The 23,563-nt window shown below is 33.1% G+C and overlaps 1 protein-coding gene across 4 annotated transcripts; it reads right to left on the minus strand.

Annotated features, from left to right (window-relative positions):
* Window positions 1–1,570: 1,570 nt before the first annotated feature.
* Window positions 1,571–20,698, minus strand: LOC107453716 (coagulation factor IX-like). 4 transcript variants are annotated; one of them, XM_087160386.1, is made up of 6 exons: window positions 19,748–19,822; window positions 18,740–18,801; window positions 8,269–8,354; window positions 5,676–5,956; window positions 4,598–4,749; window positions 1,571–1,779 (listed from the first exon to the last, which is right to left on the minus strand). In XM_087160386.1, exons 2-6 carry the CDS (start codon window positions 18,782–18,784, stop codon window positions 1,594–1,596), a joined length of 750 nt encoding a protein of 249 aa, XP_087016512.1. In that variant the 5' UTR covers window positions 18,785–18,801; window positions 19,748–19,822; the 3' UTR covers window positions 1,571–1,593. The 4 variants fall into 4 exon arrangements, with proteins under 4 accessions (XP_087016512.1, XP_087016510.1, XP_087016509.1 ...); XM_087160384.1 differs by lacking the exon at window positions 19,748–19,822 and adding an exon at window positions 20,543–20,698 and having other exon boundaries at window positions 1,586–1,779; XM_087160383.1 differs by lacking the exons at window positions 1,571–1,779; window positions 19,748–19,822 and adding exons at window positions 2,958–3,163; window positions 20,543–20,690.
* Between the last annotated feature and the right edge of the window lie 2,865 nt (window positions 20,699–23,563).

Here is a 23,563-nt window from a genome sequence, read left to right on the forward strand (position 1 = left end):
TGATTTGTGCTAAGTTTATTGTTGTGTTGTACAATTTTTTAATGTTGGTTTTTCACTTTTCTAATTCGTATCCTTTCTAATTCTTGAAAAAAGTATATATTAAGTAAAAGTTTTAGTGTTTTAAAAGTTGTTTTAGTGAGTATCAATGTTTCTTAATTTACTTTGTATCAATGAGTATAAATTTAAATGTTGATATTTTAGTTGGAATGAAATGTAGCGACATTTCCTGATGAACATATATAAAAAAATATATTAACATATTCTTAAGGTGTCCAAAACATAGTTTATTTGTTTTTTATTGGTTAATTCATTACTTTAAAAAAATAAAATATTTCTTGTTAAAATGAAAGTTTGGAATATGCATTGATGTTTTAAAAAATTGTTTCTTTCTAGAATACTGGTTATAAAAAGAAATTCATGTTACACAAGGAAAGGTTATGTTCCGAAAAATATTAAAACTGACTCCACATGTTTTTAGTAACAAATAAGATTTGATTTAAATCAAGCTTTATAGTGTAAATACGAGAATTCATATCAGAATTCCTAGGCAACCTTTAATTTTTTTTTTTATGGGTAAACCTGGATTAAAGCAACCAGTGATATTTCTTTCAAATTAATTCTGATTCCTTCCAGTTTGATAAGAATCAATTTGTTATATTTGAGGGAAGCTTTAAAATAAATTTTTTTTCAAGCTTTAAAAATCATTTTTCAGATGAAATTTTAAGTTATAAAATCAGACAAAAAATGTATTTTCTTTAGATAAATATACCTTTTTTTTCCATGGACTCAGATTTCTGTCCTTAAGATAAAGGTTAAGTGCAACTTTGAAAGTATGGTCAAGTTGTTTAGACAGAAAGGAGAGCAGTTGAGAGTTAACTCTTAAATGTTAATTTCCCTTTTTTTTTTAGTATTTTACTAGATCTTGTTAACTTTTTAAGCAAGTAGAAAAAAAAAATCTCAAAATAATTGTAGTATTCATTTATTTAAAGATGTAAATAATTATTTATTATTTTAGTTAATAATTGAAAAAATATCATTTTAATTAATACAATTTTTTAGGCTGTTTTAGAGTTTAATTTTATTAGACAGAATAAAAAATTTGAATGTTATTGGCCAAATAGTTTAAGAGTTATCCAATTTTAAAAAGTTTTTTTTAAAAGTTTGATTTTGCGAGAATAGTGCAAATTTTGTCAATAAAAATTACATATTTTAATAAATTGCTTAATAAATTTGCTTAATTTAATAAGAATTAATAAATTTGCTTAAGTTTTATTTATTACAAATCAAATTTTTATTTATTTCAATATCTTAGTAGTGCGCTTCATATTGCTGTATCCCAATATGAGCGTTTCTAAGCGGTGCATATGATCTGAATGGAATTTCCACAAAAATATGCGTGGTGTTCTACATATTGAGTTCCAATACGTGAAAATCCGTTCATTAGATTGGTGTTCACTATTTTCTTTTATGCCAAGTACATTACTGTGTGTGATACTAGTTTCAAAAATAATCGTATTAGGGACTACAAGTTTATTTAAGGGAGGAAAAAAATAAAAACACTATCCAACTTATTATTAATTAATTTTTTTTTATTTAAATGAAACACAGATCATGATCATTTTCAGCATTTTGTTGGATCCATTTCTTGAAGGGAGCCGTTCTTGCGTATACCACTGCCAATAAGGGTTCATTGCATGGCGGAAGATATCCTCCTGACTCTACACCCAGAGCAATATATTTCCCTTTTATTTTTTTCACTAAAGGGCTACCTGAATCACCCTATAAAATACACAGTTAAATTCATGGGTCTACTTTAAGTTTAATTTTAAAATAAAATATCAATAAGTTACAATTCAAATTTAGGAAATAATTTGAGCTTTAGTCAGTGAGATTTTCCTCAAGAACTGCCTTTAATATACATTTCTAGAAACCTTGTAAAAAAATATGCCTATTAAAGATTGCTAGTTATTAAAAATAAGAAAAAAGACAAATAGGAGCATTATTAAAATTTTATCAAGACAGATTGGATTGCCAGAAGAAGACAAAAAAGAGGTGATTATTAAAACGTTATTGGCCAAATATTTTAAGAGTTTAAAAATTTAAAAAGTTTTTAAGAATTTAGGAGTAAAATTTAAGAGTTTAACAATTTAAAAAGTTCTATTTTTAAAATTTGATTTTATAGAGAATCATGCAAATTTTGTCAAAAAAAATTACATATTTTAATATGATGTGATGAAGATTTGTATATTCTAAATTTCAAAATTTTTTCGACCATTAAATTATCTTCATACAAATTGTTAACACATTTTTTCAAATCGTGTCAAAAGTTTTTGAGATGTAGAAAAACCTACAAAAAGTTTACATTAAAGGGTTCAAACTTTCATCTGATAGCCTGGCTATGATATTAGAGGCTATAATTACTAAATTGTGGCTACCCTCCTTTTGGAGATCCAAATCTGTTAAAAAAATGGTATGCTTATTCAGATAAAGTATATATTTGTGTCTTATTTTGTAACTTAAAATATCATTAATAGCATGTTAGGGCCACATTAGTCACCAGTGATTGATGATATAATACTAAACTGTACATTCTTTTAAATGATTTCGAGAATTTGTCACTAATAAGGAATTTATAAATTTGCTTAAGTTTTATTTATTACAAATCAAATATTTTATTTATTTCAATATGATAGTAGTGCACTTCATATTGCTGTACCCCAATATAAGCAATTTTAAGCAGTGCATATGATCTGAATGGGATTTCTAAAAAATATGCATGGTGTTCAACATGTTAGCATTGAGTTCCAATATGTGAAAATCTGTTCATTAGATCGGTGTTCACTATTTTCTTTTATGCAGAGTACGTTACTGTGTGTGATACTAGATTAAAAAATAATCGTATTAAGGACTACAAATTTATTTGAGGGAGGTAAAAATAAAAACATTATTCAACTTATATTATTCACAAATTTTTTATTTAAATGAAACACAGGTCATGATCATTTTCAACGTTTTGTTGGATCCATTTCTTGAAGGGGGCTGTTCTTGTGTATACCGCTGCCAATAAGGGTTCATTGCATGGCGGAATATTTCTTCCTGATTCTACACCCAGAGCAATATATTTCCCTTTTATTTTTTTCACTAAAGGGCTACCTGAATCACCCTATAAAATACACAGTTAAATTCATGGGTCTGCTTTAAGTTTAATTTTAAAATAAAATATCAATAAGTTATAATTCAAATATAAGGTCCCGCAGTGGACTGATCGTTAAGACACGGTTCTCATCAGATCACCGAAGTCAAGCATTACTGGTTGCGGTCAGTGTGCGGGTGGGTGACCCACTTGGATCAGTCTGCGTAGGGACCGAGGGTGTGCGGTATTGGTCCTCGTTAAACTGTGCTACCGTAAAGTGCCCGACTTCGCGTGCACGTCGTTGGGCTACCGAAGTGAGGGTGCCATCCCCTCTGCAGAGAATCAAAATTCTGATGGCATGTCTTCGGATCTTCCTCAGGGATGTTTCCCAGACCGTCGCCAATAGCCCATTGTGCAGCTCTAGTGCGACGTAAATCAACAACAACAACAATTCAAATATAAGAAATCATTTGAGATTTACTCAGTGGTATTTTCCTTAAGCACTGCCTTTTATATTCATTTCTAGAAACCTTGTAAAAAATGCCTATTAAAGATTGCTAGTTATTAAAAGTAAGAGAAAAGACAAATAGGAGCATTATTATTAAAGTCTGATGAATTGTTATTGAGGTATATGGGATTGCCAGAAGAAGACAAAAGACAGGGTGCATAGCGTTTTTAAAAAGTACTTAAAGGTGCTTATTTTCGTTTTTTAAAAGTCCTTAAATGTGCTTTTTTCAATGGGTGTTTTTAAAAAGTGCTTAATTTTCCCTTTTCCAAAATGAGATATTTTTTCTTTACTTTGTTGATTTTCGCCACGAATTATGCAAAAAGATATTGTACGTTTTCACTATTGATTCAACCCCACTGTATTTCTTTGTACCGTCGGTAGGTAGTGTATGAAAACATTCGTTTTAAATGTTTGATTAAATACTTGCGGGTTTGCAAAGCTGGATTCAGTGGGAAGGATTTTGGTTTCTCATCTATAACTCTGCTGCATTTTGCAAGAGATTCTCAATTTCAGACTTTATTTTTCGCCCTCTGGAATCGAGCTGACAAATCTCTCGATTTTTTGCTGATTACGGAGATCAACTAAACATTGTCAAATTTTTTTCTCTAATAGCGATAGAACATTTTATTTCTCTTGTTAATTTCATCGTTGGTGACGCACCATCGTCTTCGCCACTGGCAAGCAAATAAAATCCTCATTTGTCAAAAACTTAAAAACCGATATTTTTTTAAGGTGCTTAAAAATATTTTTTAAGTGCTTAAAAGGTGTTTATTTTTTGTTGAAAAATTTGGCTACGCACCCTGAAAGAGGTGATTATTAAAATAACATTTAAATTTACGCAAGCAATCAAACTGTTTTTGATTCTGTCACCCTGAAAAGTTATTCATCAGTATTAGAAAACGTTTTTTTTTCTTTTTTTTAATTGTAACTAGCTTCAATAAATAACTAATACTTACATAACACAGTCCACCAGCTCGAGTATATGACACACAAATCTCATTCTTTGTAATTGGAAGTCCTGACGCTCTGAACATCACAGCACACACTCCCAGATTTAAAATATTCACTTTGAAGTATCTTAAATAGTTAATTTGTTTTTTGGATGGATCTGAAAAACAAAAAAAAAAAAAAACCTTAAGTTAGTTTAGTTTTGATTGGGAAACTAATTTTATGACTATTTTATTTTTTATTCATATGCTCGAGTACTCTATATGCTGTAGTATAATATGTAATGTTCGCCACTGAAAAATAGAAATTTCTTGACTTGTTAACTAGAAACTACCTTTTAAAAGTACTGGATTTCAACTAGTGTATGTTATAAGTCTACGTTTTATCACTAAATTGTTACTACGTTATCACGAAATTGTTCAGAAGATTAATTCTCTGACCTAGTCATAAGAAATTTCACTGTTTGGTGCCCTAGTACCGTATATGCTATAGTATAATACGTAATGTTCCGCCATTGAAAAATCGAAATTTCTAGGCTTGTAAACTAGAAACTACATATTCCTTTTCAAGGTATCAGTTTGCCTTCCAATGAAGCAAACCGGGTTCGAATCCCAGTCGATACGAATTCCGCACCCGTCTTGCACCGACCACAGTGCTGACGGGAAATATCCTCAGTGGTAGACGGATCATGGTTTAGAGTCCCCTTGCCGTCAGGCTAACCGTGGGAGGTTCTCATGGTCTTCCTGTCCATGTAACGCAAATGCGGGTTAGCTCCATTAAAAAGTCCTCCACGAAGACAAATTTCTCCCAATACTCGATCCAGGAGTTCCCTTGTCTTCTGGATTGGGCTCAAAATTTCAAGGCTACGGAGTTGAACAGTCGAAAACCCATAAAATTGGGTCGACTGTTCAACAACGGTTATAAAAGAAAAATTTTAATTAAACAACTGTCTCTTTAATCAAAATTACTCCATGCATGAATTTTGGGACATCTTTATTATTCTCAAATAAAAAACTTCATTCATAATACATCATATTTAAAAACTAGATGCCCCCTTGATTACTGGAATATAAAAAAAATTCTTACAATGTTCAGTTCGTCCATATCCAACAGCGACTGCTCTTTTTGGGTTTGCGCGTTTCTTGTCCATCAAGCAGATGACATCGACGAATGAGTTGATCTCTACTGCTTTTTCCAAGATAACGATTCCGATATCATAGCTATTTGAGCCTGCAGTGATAGCTTCCAGACTTTCATATTTTGGGTGTTGTATTACTTTTGAAACAAGTCTAAGTTGCTCGCCTTTGTCACCGCTCTTTTGCCTCTTGATCGTTCCAGCATAAACTTTATATTGTGTTGCATTTTTGCTTGAAATTAGAAAGAAAAAAAAGACAATCTAAATTGAAATAGTAAAATTTTTTATGAACTAAAAGTCTTGGCATTTTTGTATACGTTGCACAGATGTTGATATTATCGAGCTTTGCTGTAACTGAATGACAAGTCAAATTTTTATATTGAATGATGTCAGAAGAGTGTTAGAATTTCAAAAGAGCTTTTTGGCGAGAAAATCCAAAATATTTTGACAGCCAAAAGAAAAAAATGTATTTGTGTATTGGGATGCCATTTACTGTAAAGTTGTAAAATACCTACCCCCATGTTAAATACGATGATCTCGGGGTTTTAAAGCATTACAAACGCCTCTATGGTACAGTACCATAGAGGAAACGGAATACAATTAATCCTTTTACATTTCTGCGCACAGCGCCATCTGTTGGATCTTGGAAATTATTATTAACGTTGAGAAATACTATTAACACTCCAAATAATATTATATAAAAATAGTTTGATATAAAAAAGTCATTTATGAATGGCGTGCGCCTTTATATTGCCGTAGTAAGCTATACAAATATAAAAATAAGCAACTATAATATATAAATATAAGTAAGCTATACAAATAATATAATCGTAAGGTTTCGATACATTAGCACTATCACGAATATCCATTTTATGGAAAGATCTTGAGCCAATGTTATTGTCTTTTACTACTTGTCAATACTGACAAATTTATTTTTAAGGCAGAGAGTGATTAACAGTGGCTCCATCTATGATCAAGAATTCGACTTCTATCACACACATACGTCACATCCCGGTTTACAGGAAGGACACATTCACACACCATCCACCCGCAGATCATAATTTTAATATGAACCAGAGCACGATCTGTCCCCGATGCTAAGTGAACTTGGAGGACTTAATGACCCCGACAGATTAAGCTTGCACCAGTCACTTTTTTGTTCACGGGGAGTCTTCGGCTTTTTGGAATCGAACTCACGACTTCTTGGACATTGCTCCTACGCCCTGCTAACCAGATTATCCTGGCTCTCTTTAGCCAATACCAACTATTATCGAAAAAAAATGCTTGCATGTTGATATGTAGTATGGTCTTTCAGCTTGAAACTACGCTGACAAAAGCAGTTAGGTTGGAGGACATTATTAAGATAATCAGTCTACAATATAATTGGAAAAAATTATTAAATTATCTACAATTTATTATAAGAATCTAACTTAACAAAAGCTTTATCATTCGTATAACAAATGGCACCTTCGATTAAGAACTTTTAACTTCAACACGAATAAGAAAAATAAAAGACATGCCATATCCGAAAATAACGTAGAAAAGCTGGAGGAAAATTATCAAAAAGCAAAATATAATTTACATATTTTTTTTAACAACAGTTAAACATGCTTTTATGTATTAATTTGGATTCTATTGAACCATGATATCGTTCAAAATTCAGCAACTTTAATTAAAAGTGTCTCAATGAACTGCATATCATATTGTAGTTGAAATCTTTTTAAACTTGTTTAAAAAGATTCACAACTCTATATTTCAACAGAAAAATGGTTCAGTTTAACACGTGAGAATTTCTACAAATTTGTATGGTATTTTGGTTTAAGGTGTCGATTTTATGGTTTAGCGTTTAGCTGATTTTTCCCAGAGTGGAGAAAATTTTAAGTTGTAGAAATGACAAAAATTATTTAAGTTGTTTGAATATATGTTGTTGTTGACTTTTGCCTGTTTAGGCAGAGGGGGTACGATTGCTCTTGTTCTCCAGTGGCGCCATCTATGGCCAAGAATTCGACTTCTACCACACCTTACGTCACACTCGCTTATAGGGCGGACCCATTCATACATCCATTCATTCATCCACAGATCGTAATTTTGACCTGAATCAGAGAACGATCGATCATCCAGTACCCCCAGAGGTATTTATTTGTTTTGGGAACATGGAGGACTTTTGCGACTCGACAGATTTAACGTGCATCAGTCACTTTGCTACACGGGGAATCTTCGGCCGGCGGGGCTCGAACTCTCGGACATGGGCCCAGCGCCCTACCGACCAGGCTCACCCGGCGTTTGAATATATCTTGGAGTCATATAGTCTCGGTATGTGATAAAATATTTGTTTTACAGGTCGCGAGCACTTGCTCTCAATATTTTTCAAATAAAGGTTATCAATAAATATTTACAACTAAAAATAGAATCTGTATAACCGTTTACATAAAGATTAAGAGAAACTAAATTGCATCGTATGCAGACAACAGTTCGCTGTTCTTGCATATTTATAATAACAATTCTTGCATATAGAGAGTTTTAAATAAATTCAAAATGTCTTACTTTGCTAGACAATGTGCCGCTGTAAGGACCGATTTGGATGTAATTAGAAATCCGTTGCAAAATCCCTTCCCCGTGTTCAAAGATACCTGTTAAAAATATGTTAATTTAAAAGTGCCTTTAAAATATAACCATATTTATTGGTAATGTGTATACCTAGTGTTTTGTTTCAAACTGATGTTGCTCTGTTGTTCAACTTGGAATAAGTTATAGAAAACTAGATGTGGTGGCTTGCACGGAAGTTATTTTTCAATCCAGCGGCCTTCAACACTTCGCTCCGCTGTTTAGTATTTTTTTTTAAATTAAAACTAATCATTCCTGATAAATATTTATTTTTTGTTTTGTTCGGGTAGCAAATTTGAAAAGAGAACTTTTTGTAAAGGTAGTATTATAATTGAGACCAACTGCAGCCAAGAAAGAAAATCTGCAAAATAAAAAAAAAGAGCGAGTCGTTAAAGCAGTGATTCTCAACCTTTTTTTGTATCGGCACACTTTTAACCATTTCGAAATTTGACGGCACACAATGAAAAAAATTAGTTTAAAAGTTGTTTACAACTATATTTCTCTGTGTTAAATAGTTTGTCATAATAATTTTGAATGCGAAATAAAGCAATATGTACTACAAAAGCACATTTATTAAGGGATTAATTATTTTTTTCGACTAATTTTTTATTAATTAGTAAAAGTTATTTATTTTTTTGCTAGTTATTAATTGTTAGCTTGTTTTCTATAGTTATTAACTGTTAGTTTTTTTACATTAATTATTATTTTTTTGTGATTTCTTGTTAACTAGTTTTATTGCTAATTATTAATTGTTAGTTTTTTTTGTTAGTTATCCTTTGTTAATTTGTTTTTAGAACTATTAATTGCATAGCTTGCTTTCTTTTGTTAATTAATAATTTTAATAGTCATTAAATTTCTTACTTATTTCAACATTTTTAGAAATTGAGTGTCAAAGACAATTTAAACACTTCCTTTTTATTTTAACTTATTTTAAGATTGTCAGAGACAAGGCAATCACCCACAAATATATATCTATATACACTTTTCTTTAATTTAAATTTTTCAACTTTACCCGTAATAAAAAAAAAAGCATTATAATTTTTATTATATCATTTCTAATATTTGACGGCACATTTTAAGAATTTGGCGGCACGCAAAAGTGCCGCGGCACATTGGTTTGGAATCATTGCGTTAAAGACTGCTGGATTGTAAATTAGCTGCCCGAATTATAAAACGTGACGATTATTTTGGTGCATGCACAAAGGCAGGAATCTTACCAAACATATTTCCATGAATGATGCTGTCAGTTCTCATTAGAGAATTTAAATTCTCTTATGAACATTTGTTGCATATATTTTCTTGACAAGCACAATAAAATGTAGATATAAAATAATGATGTTGAATAGTCTCAATAATCATTAAATAATCACTTCCCATTTTAATGTTTTTTTTACGAGAAAAATAATACATTTTTTCACAAGTATCACAACTTTTAGAGTGAATGTCATTGCGTTTTTCAATTGATTTTTAGTAAGGCGATTTTTAGTTTCGATTTTGAATTAGTATTTAAATAATATACCTTGCACCAGACACGATCGAAGAATTGAAAAATTATTTAAATAAAAAAAGGAGAAAAGATAAATGTATGATTTACTATGCTGTTCTGCTTAGGTAAAAAAAATTTTTTTTCCACCCTGTTTCAAAACTGATAAAAATATTGTCAACAGATGGCATTGCTGTTCTGAACAGCAATGCCATCTGTTGTTGTTTCAGAACAGCAATGTTTCTGCACAGCAATGTTTTCTGCTGCTTTTCAAATTCAAATATTTCTACGGGTGTTAGCAAGTTGTGTTCTCAGACTTAAGTTATGCTCACAGTTCTTTAAACTTAATAATATCTTTGAAAAAGAACTTATGATATGTATTTTGATATAACTTGTATATTCAATCATATGATGTTTTTATAAATATGTGAGTTACTTTACTTCCTATATTGTCATTAATTCTTCTCTGCTTTTTAGAAGTCGACTGATTTAAAAGTTTTCATCTTTTTATACAATTAGGAAATTTTTTTTTCTCCAATAAACTACTCGACTAAACTACTGACAGTCTGCAATAATCAGGGTGTTACGTTAATAACACCCTTAATTTTTATTTTTCGAATCTTTGTAAGAAATTAAGTTATAAAACTATCTATATCATGGGACGGTAATAAATATTTAAGCGAGGAAAAAAGGAAAACTTTATCAAAATTTTGCGAATCTGTATTTGTCAGGATCCTGATTCCTCTCCCACGCATTTGATTGACCCTTGACCTGAGGGTCAGAGGGTGAAGGACACTGGAGGTGTCGTCCCCTACATTGGGGGTGGAGCAAAGGACTGTTTCTTATGGGAAAGAGGATTTTTTGGAGAGGAGATTAGTTTTGAACGCCGAAGAGTAGAGTTGTAATTGCACGATGATAGATTTAGTATGAACAAAAAGAAAGGGAGCAGTTGCGCTCCAAAAACATTATACTCAACAGCTCATGTATCTATTTGTAACCATTCTGTAAATAATTCTATAATCCAGAATTTAATAATAAATGAACTATAATTGAAATAGTCCTTGGTCATCATTAAGAGGACATAAAAACGAACCAAGAGACAAAATGTCTCACAAATTGTCGCAGCCTGACAGGATCCTCGCCTGGATGGAAGGAGGACTGCTATGCTAGTGAAAAGAATCATCGCCGATGCCCACTATGAGAAATGCCGAGTACAGAGTGTTGCCTGATGGAGTTTTAGTCAGGATGGAAGGAAGACTGCTATGCTAGTGAAAAGAATCATCGCCGATGCCCATTTAAGTTCCGAGTGAAAGAGATTGGAAAGATTGCCTGAAGGAAAGGGTGATGGCGGACTGACAACATCGACGGGAGTTGAAGAGACGGTACTGGAAAGGGACTATTATCGCCGGAGGCGATAGGAAGCCAGCGCTACCCCCCGTGACCGGTGACCATAGAGTGTGGTTTCAACATCGACTCTCTGACAAAGAGGACAATTGAAAAGATAATAAAGGGAGGTAAGCTTTATCTCATGCATGAAAAGATAAGTTACACGCTCACATTTCTAGGTAGAAGTTTAACAAAAAGGGTAGTTAGTTAAGGGGATAAGTTTATTTTGTTTTGGTTTAAAGTCAACCTGATGTGTTATTTTATTTGAGCTTAAGGGATTGGCCAGTTAGCTGTAGTATTGTGTGATTAATCAGTATGATTAGTATTGATAAATATAATAAGTAATGATTTGATGTTTTTTTTTTTTTTTAAAGTAACTTAGTGGTTGGTTTGTTAAGAGTGTAATTTTTTTATTGCTTTATTAAGAGTATATATGAAAGAAGAAGAGTATTGATTTAATAACTTGTAAAAAAGTGTAGGATTATTTAAAGATTCTGTTTTTATATGTCAATAGCGAGCTGAGTAAACAAGGCTCTTGGTTTATTATTATTTAATAGTGATTATTATTTATAATGCAGTCTGTTAAAATAATTTTGGACCGGAAAAAAGGTCAAGGAAGGGGTTTGCTTTTGTTTAAATGATGAAAGGGTTAATTATTATGAAGGTAGAATCTATGAAATTTAAGAGTTTTAATTTTGGGAAAAGTAAAAGTGTGTATTTTCCTTCCTTCCTTCCTCATTGGCTCGACAGCCCAGGATGGGCCTTGGCCTTCTCCAGTAGTTTTTTCCAAGCTGTCCTTCCTTTGGCAATGGACTTCCAATTCTTTATTTTTAATATAGATAAATCCTTCTCCAGGGTATCTAGCCATCTGAGATTTGGCCTGCCCCTTCTACGTGTTCCTGTTGGCCGGGCATCAAAAATCTTTTTCACAATACGGTCTTCTTCCATTCTTACTAAGTGGCCTGCCCATTTTATCTTTTGGACCTTAATGAATCTTATGATGTCTGGTTCATTATATGATCGATAAAGTTCTAAATTTGATCTTCTTAACCACTGACCGTTTTTATTAATTCCTCCAAAAATGCACCGTAATATCTTTCTCTCAAATATGCTCAGCATTTCTTCATCTGCCCGAGTCAATGTCCATGTTTCACAAGCATATGTTAAAACTGACCTAATGAGGCCTTTAAATAATAACAGCTTTGTTTTTCTCTTGATTACATTTGATCTTAAAAACTTTCTTAATCCATAAAGGCACCTATTTGCTGCTGAGATTCTCTTTCGTATTTCTGCAGTTACATCGTTCCTGTTATTTATTTCAGAGCCTAAATACGTGAAGCTGTCCACTACCTCGAATGAATGTCCCCCAATTTTTAGATGGGTACTCCTGTGGGCTGTTTTAGTACAAGGCATATATTTAGTTTTATTTTCATTTATTTTTAGACCCATCTTCAGGGCCTCTTTCTCTAAAGAAATAAAGGCCTCTTCAAGTGCTCTTGGTGTTCGAGCAATAATTCCTATATCGTCAGCAAAAGCCAACAATTGTATTGACTTATTAAATATAGTTCCTCTGTTATTGATTTTTGAAACTCTTATTACCTTTTCTAATGCTAGATTAAAGAGGAGACAGGCTAAAGAATCTCCCTGTCGCACACCATTTTTTATTTCTAATGGCTCTGATAAACAATTCTGTATTTTTACCATGATTTTAGTTTCACTTAGTGTTAGGTTAATCAATCTCACCAATTTTTCTGGTATTTTAAATTCTCTCATTGCCATGATCAGAGCTTTTCTGTTAATACTATCATAGGCGGTTTTAAAGTCAATGAACAGGTTGTGCAAATCAATTCCAAATTCTCTCGTTTTCTCCAATATCTGCCGGATGGTAAAAATTTGCTCAGTAGTTGATCTTCCCCTTCTAAAACCACTTTGATACTCTCCTATTATTCCCTCTGAAAACACAGTAAGTCTATTGAATAAAATATTTGAGAATACCTTATAGCTTGTGCAAAGTAAGTTAATTCCTCGATAGTTTGAGCATTCAAGAACATCTCCTTTTTTATGAATTACACAAGTCAAACTAATTTTCCAATCCTCTGGGATTACTTCCCGTTCCCATATAATTAGTAATAGATCATATATTTTCTTCGCAACCTCCATTCCCCCACCTTTTATTAATTCAGATGGTATGGTGTCAGGGCCAGGAGCTTTATTGTTTCTTAATTTGTCAATTCCCATGATGACCTCTTCCAACGTTGGAGGTGTAACCATTTCTTGGTTATGCATCTGTAAATTGTCTATTGCTATCTCGTCTTCTTCCTCATCACCATTCAACAGATGGTCAAAGTGTTCATTCCATCTGTTCAGCACCTCTTCTCTATCGCTTAAGATCGTTCCTTCCCTGCTTCTGCAAGAGTTTGTTCTTGGCTTGAATTCCTTGCGACCCAAGTTTATTTCTCGAAAGAAAGCTCTGCTTTCCCTTGATCCCCTTAAATGTTCAACATTTTCAAAAAGATCTTCGAAAAATAATCTCTTTTTTTCTTTATGGATCTTCTTCTCTTCTCTTCTTGCTTCTTTATAAGCATTTTCAGCATTTCTTGCATGCCTTGAACTTATCATCCTTTTATAAGCCTCATTCTTTTTATAAGTTGCCATAAAACAATCATTATCAAACCAGTCCTTTCTTCCGGTTCTCTCGATCTTTTCCACAACCTGGTCTCCTGTTTCGATAAGAGCTCTCTTAATAACATTCCATTCTCTGTTAACATCATCCCTTTCTGAAGAATCATCAGTCACTTCAAGCCTCCTTTCAATTTGTTCCTGGAACTCTTTTCTTGTAGTCTCTTTTTTTAGCTGTTCACCATCATATTTTTTCAGACGTTCTCCGCGAGCTTTACGAGTATTTGATATTCTGGCTCTAACCTCTGCCAGAACTAGAAAATGATCGGAATCTATGTTTGCCCCACGATAAGATCTTACGTCCAGTATATCCGATTTGTGTCTTGAATCAATTAAAATATGGTCAATCTGGTTGTAAGTATTTCCATTCGGAGATTTCCAAGTCATTTTATGAATTCTTTTATGTTGGAACATTGTACTTGGTATGACCATATTATGATCTGTAGCAAAATCTATAAGTCTTTTTCCGTTGTCATTTGAAATATCATGAAGACTATACCCTCCAATCACTGGCCTGAACTCTTTTTCCACTCCAATTTTTGCATTTGCATCCCCTAGAAAGATTTTAACGTCATTTTTAGGACATGAATTATATAATCTATGTAGCTCCTCGTAGAAAAGCTCCTTTTCAGCGCCATCTTTGTCCTCTGTAGGAGCATGAAAGTTGATAAAACTGTAGTTAAAGAAAATGCCCTTTATCCTTATTTTACATAGTCTAGGTGTCCTGCAATCAAAATCAATCAGAAGTGGTCTTATTCTCTTACTCAATATGAAACCAGTACCAAACATGTGTTTTTCTCTATCACAGCTATAGACAACTGTATGATTTTTCTTTTCAATTATTCCCTCTCCTGTCCATCGAATTTCTTGCACAGCCAACAAATCAATTCTATAGCTGTCAACTTGTTCAATCAGCATTTGCAACCCCTTATTTCTATACAATGATCGAACATTCCACGATCCAATTCTCATATGCCTCAAACCATTTCCAGTCCGTTTCCTTAAAGTCAGCCCGGGTTTATTTTCTACTTGAGATTTCGTAACATGGAGTTTTTTACAGGGTGGGGTTGTTGGCCCCACGCCCAACCCCCAACCTGGAGGACCAGGGTGTTCCTCTTCGTCTGGTGTCTCCCCTCCGACCAGTCCGGCTTGGGTGACCCTGCCAGGAGCCGAAGCTCCCGCCGGCATAGCTCTCGGGATCAACAACACACACAAACCACAACACCACGTTAAGGTGGGAACACCATCGTGTGTACCAAAAGAGTACGAAATTGTATTATTTTGCAATGAAAGTTGAAAAGAGTAATTTGTATTTCTGTGCATTAAGAAGTAATGTTTGAATATTGCATGTTTTGAATATTGTATGATACAAACTGTATTGTATATGTTTGGTTTACATATGAGGCTTTAAATTTCATAATAGAATGTCGGTGAATGTGTAGGGGGGAAAGTGTTGCTAAGTTTATTTTTTTAAATTTTACTTTTAAATGGGAATATTTTTTTTTAGTGGTTAAGAAATTAAATTTATATCGTCAGCATGAGTTTTCTTGCAAGAGCAAAAAAGGAAGATCTGATAGTGCTAGCTAAGGAGGAGTTTGGGATAACGGTTCCTGAGAACGCCAAACTTATTGAGATAAGGGCGTTGATCACCGAGTGTTCAGGTTACGATGAGCAATTTACTAAAGATGTTTTGAGTGGGATTAAAGAGGAGCGGGAACGGAAGGAGGAACGGGAGCATGAGTTAAAAATGAAAGAATTAGAGGTGAGGGGTGCAAATAAGGGGAATGATCTTCAGGAGAAGGACAATAGTACAAACCAAGACAACACTTTTCATAGACACTTAAACACTTTGACTAAGGCTTTAGGGGAACCTCCGACAAAGGCGGAGGAATGGGGCTTTTATTTTAGAGACGCGGAGTATCTTCTGAATTTCTATAAGGTGCCCGAGGAATATAGAGGGAGAATAATGGTGGTAGCTTTAAGGGGCAAAGTAAGGGGGCTGAGCTCAAATCTAGCGGAAGGGGATTTGGAAAGTTTTGAAAAAATTAAAGAAATCACGCTGAAAGAATTTAGAATAACTCCCCTTCAGCATAAAAACAATTTTGATAACTGCTACAGTAGGATTAACGAGTCTTATACTCAATTCGGCGTTAAAATTAAGGACTCCTTAGAGATCTATATGGAGTCGAAGGGGGTCACGACATTAGAACAATTGAAGGAATTGGTAGTGGCAGATAGGATAAAGGATAGTTTACCTCAGGAGCTGAAATCCCACATATATTTGAAGGAATCAGATGGATGGTTCGGGGTTTCAGATTTAGGGCAAGAGTTAGATAATGTAGTGGCGGCAAGACCCCATAACCTTGACGTAGGATTCCGAAATAGGGGAAGGAAAATGAGTGAAAGGCGGGCTCCGGAATACAGAGGTCACGAGACAAGTAGAAGGATTTTCCAAACCGAGACAATAAGTAGGAATAAAAACAATTTAACGGAACAATTTAGGAAGGGGATCCCAAAAATACCAGCAAGAAATAGTGGGAACGTTGGAGGATGGACCCCAAAATGTTTTAATTGTAATGAAGAAGGGCATTTAAGAAGGACTTGTCCGAAAATAAATCGGACGAGCATCTGTCGAGAAAATATGGATAGACTAGAAAGGAGAGGTTTAAACCCAATGGCAGTGGGAGTGGCTGGACTAAATTTGGAGGGTGGAGGGACGAAGGAAGAGGTAGATCTGCCAAGGGCAGATTTTGCAATTGACGATGTCTGTTTTTCAGGCATTATAGATAGTGGGGCGGAAATTAGTGTAGTGAAACAGTCTTTCATTCCTGAGAAATATTTAGAATCAGGGGGGACGCTCTTTCTAAGACCAGCGGTGGGACCAGCAGTGAGAGCAAAGCTGGTAACTGTGCCTCTAAGGAGATGGGGGAGAGAAGAAGAGATAAAGTCATATGTCGAAATCCCAGTAGCGGTGGTAGAGGATTTGAATGAAACGGCTCTGATTACCCCAAAAGTATTTCAGTTGCTAAATGAGCAGTCCTTGAAGTACAGCGGAGGGGAGAATCAAGAGGAGGGGGGTGATAGAAGTATTCTAGCGATGGGAAAAGAAACGGAAAGGAGAGAAAGTCAAGTGGGGGTGAGGACAAAGATCCACCATGTATTTTAATGAATCCCGAGCGTGGGGTGAAAGTAGGGGGTCAAGATAAGAAATCACCCTTTTCTCAAGTCCAAAGAATTAAAGAGGAGCAGGTGCAGGGCTCGGAATTTGAAGAAATGTTAGAGGAAGTGAGGGAGGATGGTCAGCGAGGGGTTGAAGTGAAGGTTAAAAGTCCAATTAACGCGTTGAAGAGGATGGATTTGTCCTGTGAGAAAAGAAAGGGAGATAGCGACGGCGCTAGGGAATCTAAACTTCTGTGGTTTGAGGGGAGAGAAAAATTGTTTAAGTATCCTAAGAAGGAGTTGTACACAGCTGCGAATTCAAACACTCCCGATATCAGAATTAAACCCCGTAAGGTGCAGGTGAAAATAAGAATTGGTTTTCAGAAAGGGGAGTCGGAAAGAAAAAGTAGAGCAAAAGAGTTAGCTAGTCACTTAAGAGGAAGTGGTATAGAAAGAGATATGTTCCAGGGGATTAGGTCAATGAACTTGAAAGAGTGGACATTTGGGCAATTTGGACGGTTAATTTTGTATGCTAATTATTATTATTTGTTAGGCAGGATTTTTGGACATGACTTTAAGGATTTTATTTTGATGGAATTTTATAAATGGATTTTGGCATGGATATTTTATTTTTGGCCTGATAAAAGTGATTTTAATGTTTTGATTGTAAAAAGATTAGGTTCTTTTATGCTATGTTTTGATTTTGTATTTATTAGTTTGTCAAGTGTCCTAAGTGTAATTTTATGTTTAATAAGGTATAATGCGGCCAATCTCTTTTGCGCACGGGAATGTGTGCGTGTTATTGTTTTTTGGTGCAGGGATGGGGCTTGCATTGTTTTTAGGTTTCACTTGTACGACCAGGGAAGAAGGTCGAACTAGATGAAACCGGGGGGGAGGTGTCAGGATCCTGATTCCTCTCCCACGCATTTGATTGACCCTTGACCTGAGGGTCAGAGGGTGAAGGACACTGGAGGTGTCGTCCCCTACATTGGGGGTGGAGCAAAGGACTGTTTCTTATGGGAAAGAGGATTTTTTAGAGAGGAGATTAGTTTTGAACGCCGAAGAGTAGAGTTGTAATTGCACGATGATAGATTTAGTATGAACAAAAAGAAAGGGAGCAGTTGCGCTCCAAAAACATTATACTCAACAGCTCATGTATCTATTTGTAACCATTCTGTAAATAATTCTATAATCCAGAATTTAATAATAAATAAACTATAATTGAAATAGTCCTTGGTCATCATTAAGAGGACATAAAAACGAACCAAGAGACAAAATGTCTCACAGTATTTTAAAATAAAGTCTTTTTAAAATGCAGAGAAGAGTTAAAGTTGATTTTTTGAAGGTTCTTCAACGATTTGAAATATTTTGCCGACTCGCAAGTCAACCATTGCATTTTTTTAAAACTTTTTTTTTTGCATTTAAATTTGTTTCATTTTAACGGATGAAAAATAGCGATTTCTTTTGCGTACTCGAAAACTATAAAATAATTTGTAATTGTAAGAACTATTTAAGAGATTATACTTTTCCATTTTTTTTTTTATTTTTAAATATAAATTTTCTGTTGGGAACAAAAATTTGAATAACTAAGTTCAACGTAAAATCTAAATCGTAGCTAACTGAGGGCGGGGAATTTATGTGGTTTTTGACATTAATGATTGTTTTACTGACGATGTTTAAAGAATAAAAAAATTCATTATTTACCATAAAAGGAAACTGTTTCGGTTTTGCTACAATTCCATTGATCATTCTAGTCACTCGTCCACCTACAGATGAGAAAGAGAAATAGTTACATTTTATACGATAAATAATAAACTAAAACAAATAAATAAACTGAACTTATTTTTTCAAGATTGAAGGACAATTATTTGCCTACTGCAGTATTATACTGCCGTGCTATAGAAATATTTAGGCTGACGTCACTTCACTTACCTGTCCACTGGAAATCCATCAATGATCAATCAATTACTGATGTAACTAATAGGAATACGAAGTGTCCTATAGGAATACTGCAAAAAAATGATTGAATGATAGTGGAATGATAGTAGATAGTGGATGTCGAGAAAATTTGATTGAAAAATTGTCGAGAAATTTCAGAAGACTATTAAAACAAAAATTTAGTTTTGAAACTTTTTTTTCATTATGTAGCGTATAAAAAATTCCAAAAATATAAAAATCGCACTTTTTTGTCGCCTACGTTGGTTTTTCTATTGCATAGCAGTATACGATTTTTTCTATTGTTTTACTGGAGGTGTCAAGGTGGAAGAATCCTGTGTTAAAAATTCTGAATTTGTTTGTATCTGTCCTAGTTTCTTTGTTTTGCAGGGAGTATTAACACTAGAAACACGGAAAATTCGTATATACTTATATTGCCCAAAAGCAGTCAAAATGACTGGATTGTGAATGCGTAAATAAATTTGTTTAAAATTAATTTTTAACATTTTTTATATTATTTACAGTTATATAACAAATTTTTAGTAAACATTAGCAACAAAAAAAATTATATGTTGTACAAAAAGTCACAAAATTCTAAGAAATTGTGTCATTACATACATCATTGTTTTTCTAATTGAAATTACAGGCAGTCTAAATGACTTCCTTAGGCAATCTAGTGTTAATAAGATGGCGTGGAATTCTGAATTTATTTGCATAATTAAGGCAAAGAATATCTTTAGAAGTACTTTTAACATTTAAACATTTCTTCAAACTTACTTGTAACTTTTTTAGCCAAATGATTTTAAACTGTGTTCATCTGATTCCTCTTGCTTACAGTATTCTCTAAGATAATTTAGAAAATTAGTGCATAATTTTTAAAATATATTTTATTACCGACAATTATTAAAATATATTACCGACAGAAATTTTCTCGGGGAATGTACCAAGAAAAATATACATCAAATTGTTCAATAACATCGCAAATTTTTTATTTCGTCAAAATAATTTTTAATGTGCGTGTCAGAAATTTTTACAAATTCAATAATTTAATTAAAGCTACTAAACCAACAATGTTTGAAAAAATATTACATTATTAACAACATTTAAATTTGAAAACATTACACAAATTAGTAAATATCATGCTCAATTGAAATTCTTAAAATTAAATATGCTATGAATACACAAAATACATAATGAATAAATAAATTAAAAAAACAGTGAGTTTTAGTGTTCAATATTTATTTTTATTTCCTATTAAATATTCTTTTTTGCTATATTTTTTTATTTTATTATAGCATTACATTTAAAAACTAAACTTTTGTAACCTGTTTGTGAATCAGAATATATTCAATATGTCACGTAACAAGCATTTGCAATTGCTTAAAAATCAAATTAAAAAATAAAATATTATTTTTAATTTGTCGGATTTACAAAAGGTGCAAGTACGCATTTTGTAGCAAGTATAAACCATAGCTAAGATTGAGGTATGATTGCAAAGGTATAACACAAAAGTTCTCCCAAGTTAAAAATTTTTTTTTCATAAATTGGTGAAAAGAATTGAAAGAAGCTTACCCAAAATAAATGGTACACAAAAAAATAATAATGAAACAACGAAAATTTTCCTTATACGAAATTGCATATTAAACATGAGGAGTATAATTTTCAATAAGGAAAAATATTAACAGCTTTAATTGCATCATCCATTCGGTAAGTACAGCGAGAGATCACAGAGTTGCGAAATACAATTTTAAACAGAAAGATATACTTTTTCCGATAATTTAAAAGAAATAGTTTTTCCTTCGTAAAACAGATTAATGATTAAGAATAAAAATATGACCTTGTTAAGTTTCATTGTGTCATTTTAGTTGCGAGTTATTTTTATAAACTGACAGATTTAACGTCCAAATTAATGAAAAAAAAAATTTTTTTTTTCTGTCACATATATACTAGAGTAGCTGTAAAAAATATTTATTAAGTTTGTACTTAAACGCCTAATTAATTTATTCTATTAATTTGAAAGATAGAACTACTTTTTTTTTGTATTTTATACAGTTGTCGTAAAGCAAGTAGTTTACTGCTTAGCGCAAGTAGTTTGCCCTGCTAGCCGCAAAATTTCTTCTACGTTTCAACAGAATATCAATTCAGAATTACAGAATACCGAAAAATTTTTAAATCGATTTTAAAGTTTAAGAAATTTACTTATTAAAAAAATAAAAAATTAAGAAAATCTTTTAAGCAAGTTATTATAATAATTAGTAAAACAAAGAGAATATTTTTTTTTCGTTATTAATCTGCCAAAAAGTGCAGAAACTGTCGGAAAAAAACTGTTAATAGGCGCTGTCTTTAAAAAACGCATTTTATTTTCAACATTTCAGGAAAAATAGTAATAAAAAATGATGGTCAATCTCGGGTATAAGAATAGAGTTGATGTATAAAGTGTAAACGGCTCAACGAATTTCTGCCTTCCCTACAGAGAGTGCTGTAATCATTCACAACAAATATGGTTGTGTATCACTTGTGACAGAGCACCTTATATATTTTATTTTGCTTAAATCGAATACTTATATATAGAAATCAGGATGTCTTAATGAAATTTTACCTTTATATTTGAAATAACTGAAACGATTTAAATAGAAATACGGTGATGCTAAAATACATTGCTGATATGCTTTTATCGAATTTTTAGATTTCACAAATTATATAGTTTTGATAATCCCTTTTAAATAGGTTTTGTATCCAGAAACATAATTTCTGTTAATCTGCCATTTTTTATAATTTTTGAAATGAAAAAGAAAACGTTCGTTAAAATTATTGTTGATAACAAGAAAATTATACTCTATCTGTAAAAAGAACTCCCTTTTTGCCACAAAGTCTAAGGCCACCTGCTGCTATGGAAACAAGGCACAGCACATTTCAAAGAGGGGAGCTTCTTTGTCCCCTGATTCCATTTCGTTCGTCGATCCGAACCTTAACCTGTCAAATATTGACTCAACACCCCTACTTGAAACAATTAAATCTCGTAACCATAGTCACCGCCACTGCCCCAGACGAATGGCGAGGGGATTTCTTTCTACAGACAGCAGACAATACTTTCTTTGAGAGTTATCTTAATTTGATGTTTCAGGAAAGCACGGTGAAGCATAACAACATCGTTCACAAGGGTGAATGAATCATTATTTAGTTTTTATGAAAAATAGTCGTAAGAATTCAAATGCAATTAAATATTTAAAAAAATTCATGCAAAAAGATTCAAATGCATTCAAATTTCAGCAATGTGAACATCTTTTAAAACAAATGCTGAAATTTATTTTTTTCGACATTTAACCTAGTGTCCACTATTAAATAAAAGTTGAGGTACGCGAGTTATAATTGAAGATGAAACAATTCGTCTTGAAGTCGAACATTATTTCAATCAGAAAAGCTACATTCTTTAATTTTGGATTACCTTCATTTTCAAATACTACTTAGCAATGAGATTTTTCAGAAAATATTTTACAACTACCTCGTTAACATTAGGAAATACACCGAAGAGCCATTACATTATGACCACCCTCCATCTATAACAATGGGCTCGCCCAGGTTTTCATGGTTTCTCGCCCAGGAACAATGTTTTCATGGGGCACATTAGGACCCATAATCCTCATAGAACAATCCCTGACTTCTGTAAGCTACTTCAATATAGTTGCAGACCAGGTTCACCCATTCATGGCAACAGTTTTTCCTGCGGGGGATGGTGTTTATCAACAGGATAATGCACTATGTCATAAGGGTCGAATCGTCATGGATTGGTTCGAGGAACATTCCAGTGACTTTCAAGTCATGTCTTGGCCCCCAAATTCACCTTACCTTAATCCAATAGAGCATTTGTGGTCCTACTTGGAAAACCAAATTCGTTCTGCCACGCTACCTCCTCGCAATGTGAGGGAATTGCAGGACCAGTTGGTGAGAGCTTGGTACCAGATACCTCAGACTACCTATCATAACCTTGTGGAATCAATGCCACGGCGGGTGCTAGCAGTTTTGAGGGCTAAAGGTGGTCCTACATGTTATTAGCAGGGTGGTCATAATGTAATGGCTCTTCGGTGTATAATACAGCTGTTTATTTTTCATTTTACAGCAGTTTATTCTTCGTAGTTAATACCAGGTAAATTTAATACGATCGCTTTATTCTTCGACAAGCACGGTCAATTCTCACACAATTTTCCTTAAAATCGAACTCTAAGAAGAACCAGCATATTGTCCCGATTTTTCGAATTTCCAGCCTGGCTGTGGAATTGATGTTTTGATATAAAAAGAAAGAGAGAGCTTACAAGCTTTTGTGTTTAAATTAAAAAAAATTTTGTGTGAAAATTTAAAAATTTAGCGTCTTAAACTTGAGTATAATTTAAAACAAAACTTTGAGGGAGTGCTATTTTGTTTTGTTTTTCAATTCAAATAAACTATGTTGCTTTGCATATTTCGATGGAAAATTCAAACAATATTTATAGTATAAGTTTATTTTGATTTAAAATTCAGGTGTTCCATTTTAGTATTGCTATTTGTAGAGGGATTTTTATATGCGTAATATCCTGATTTTGATTTGTACAACCAACA

Source organism: Parasteatoda tepidariorum, chromosome 4 (genome assembly GCF_982258835.1).
Source record: "Parasteatoda tepidariorum strain Cologne lab strain chromosome 4, Ptep-v5.0, whole genome shotgun sequence".
NCBI classification, from domain to species: domain Eukaryota; kingdom Metazoa; phylum Arthropoda; class Arachnida; order Araneae; family Theridiidae; genus Parasteatoda; species Parasteatoda tepidariorum.

Excerpts from the sequence above, each read along its gene's own strand:
- LOC107453716 (XM_087160384.1), bottom strand. The coding sequence starts at position 20,618 with ATGTTTAATATGCAATTTCGTATAAGGAAAATTTTCGTTGTTTCATTA. Across the intron at positions 4,750-5,675 it reads ATATGGACGAACTGAACATT|ATCCATCCAAAAAACAAATT; the intron begins GTAAGAATTTTT and ends TTTGTTTTTCAG. Across the intron at positions 1,780-4,597 it reads GAGCTGGTGGACTGTGTTAT|GGTGATTCAGGTAGCCCTTT; the intron begins GTAAGTATTAGT and ends TGTATTTTATAG.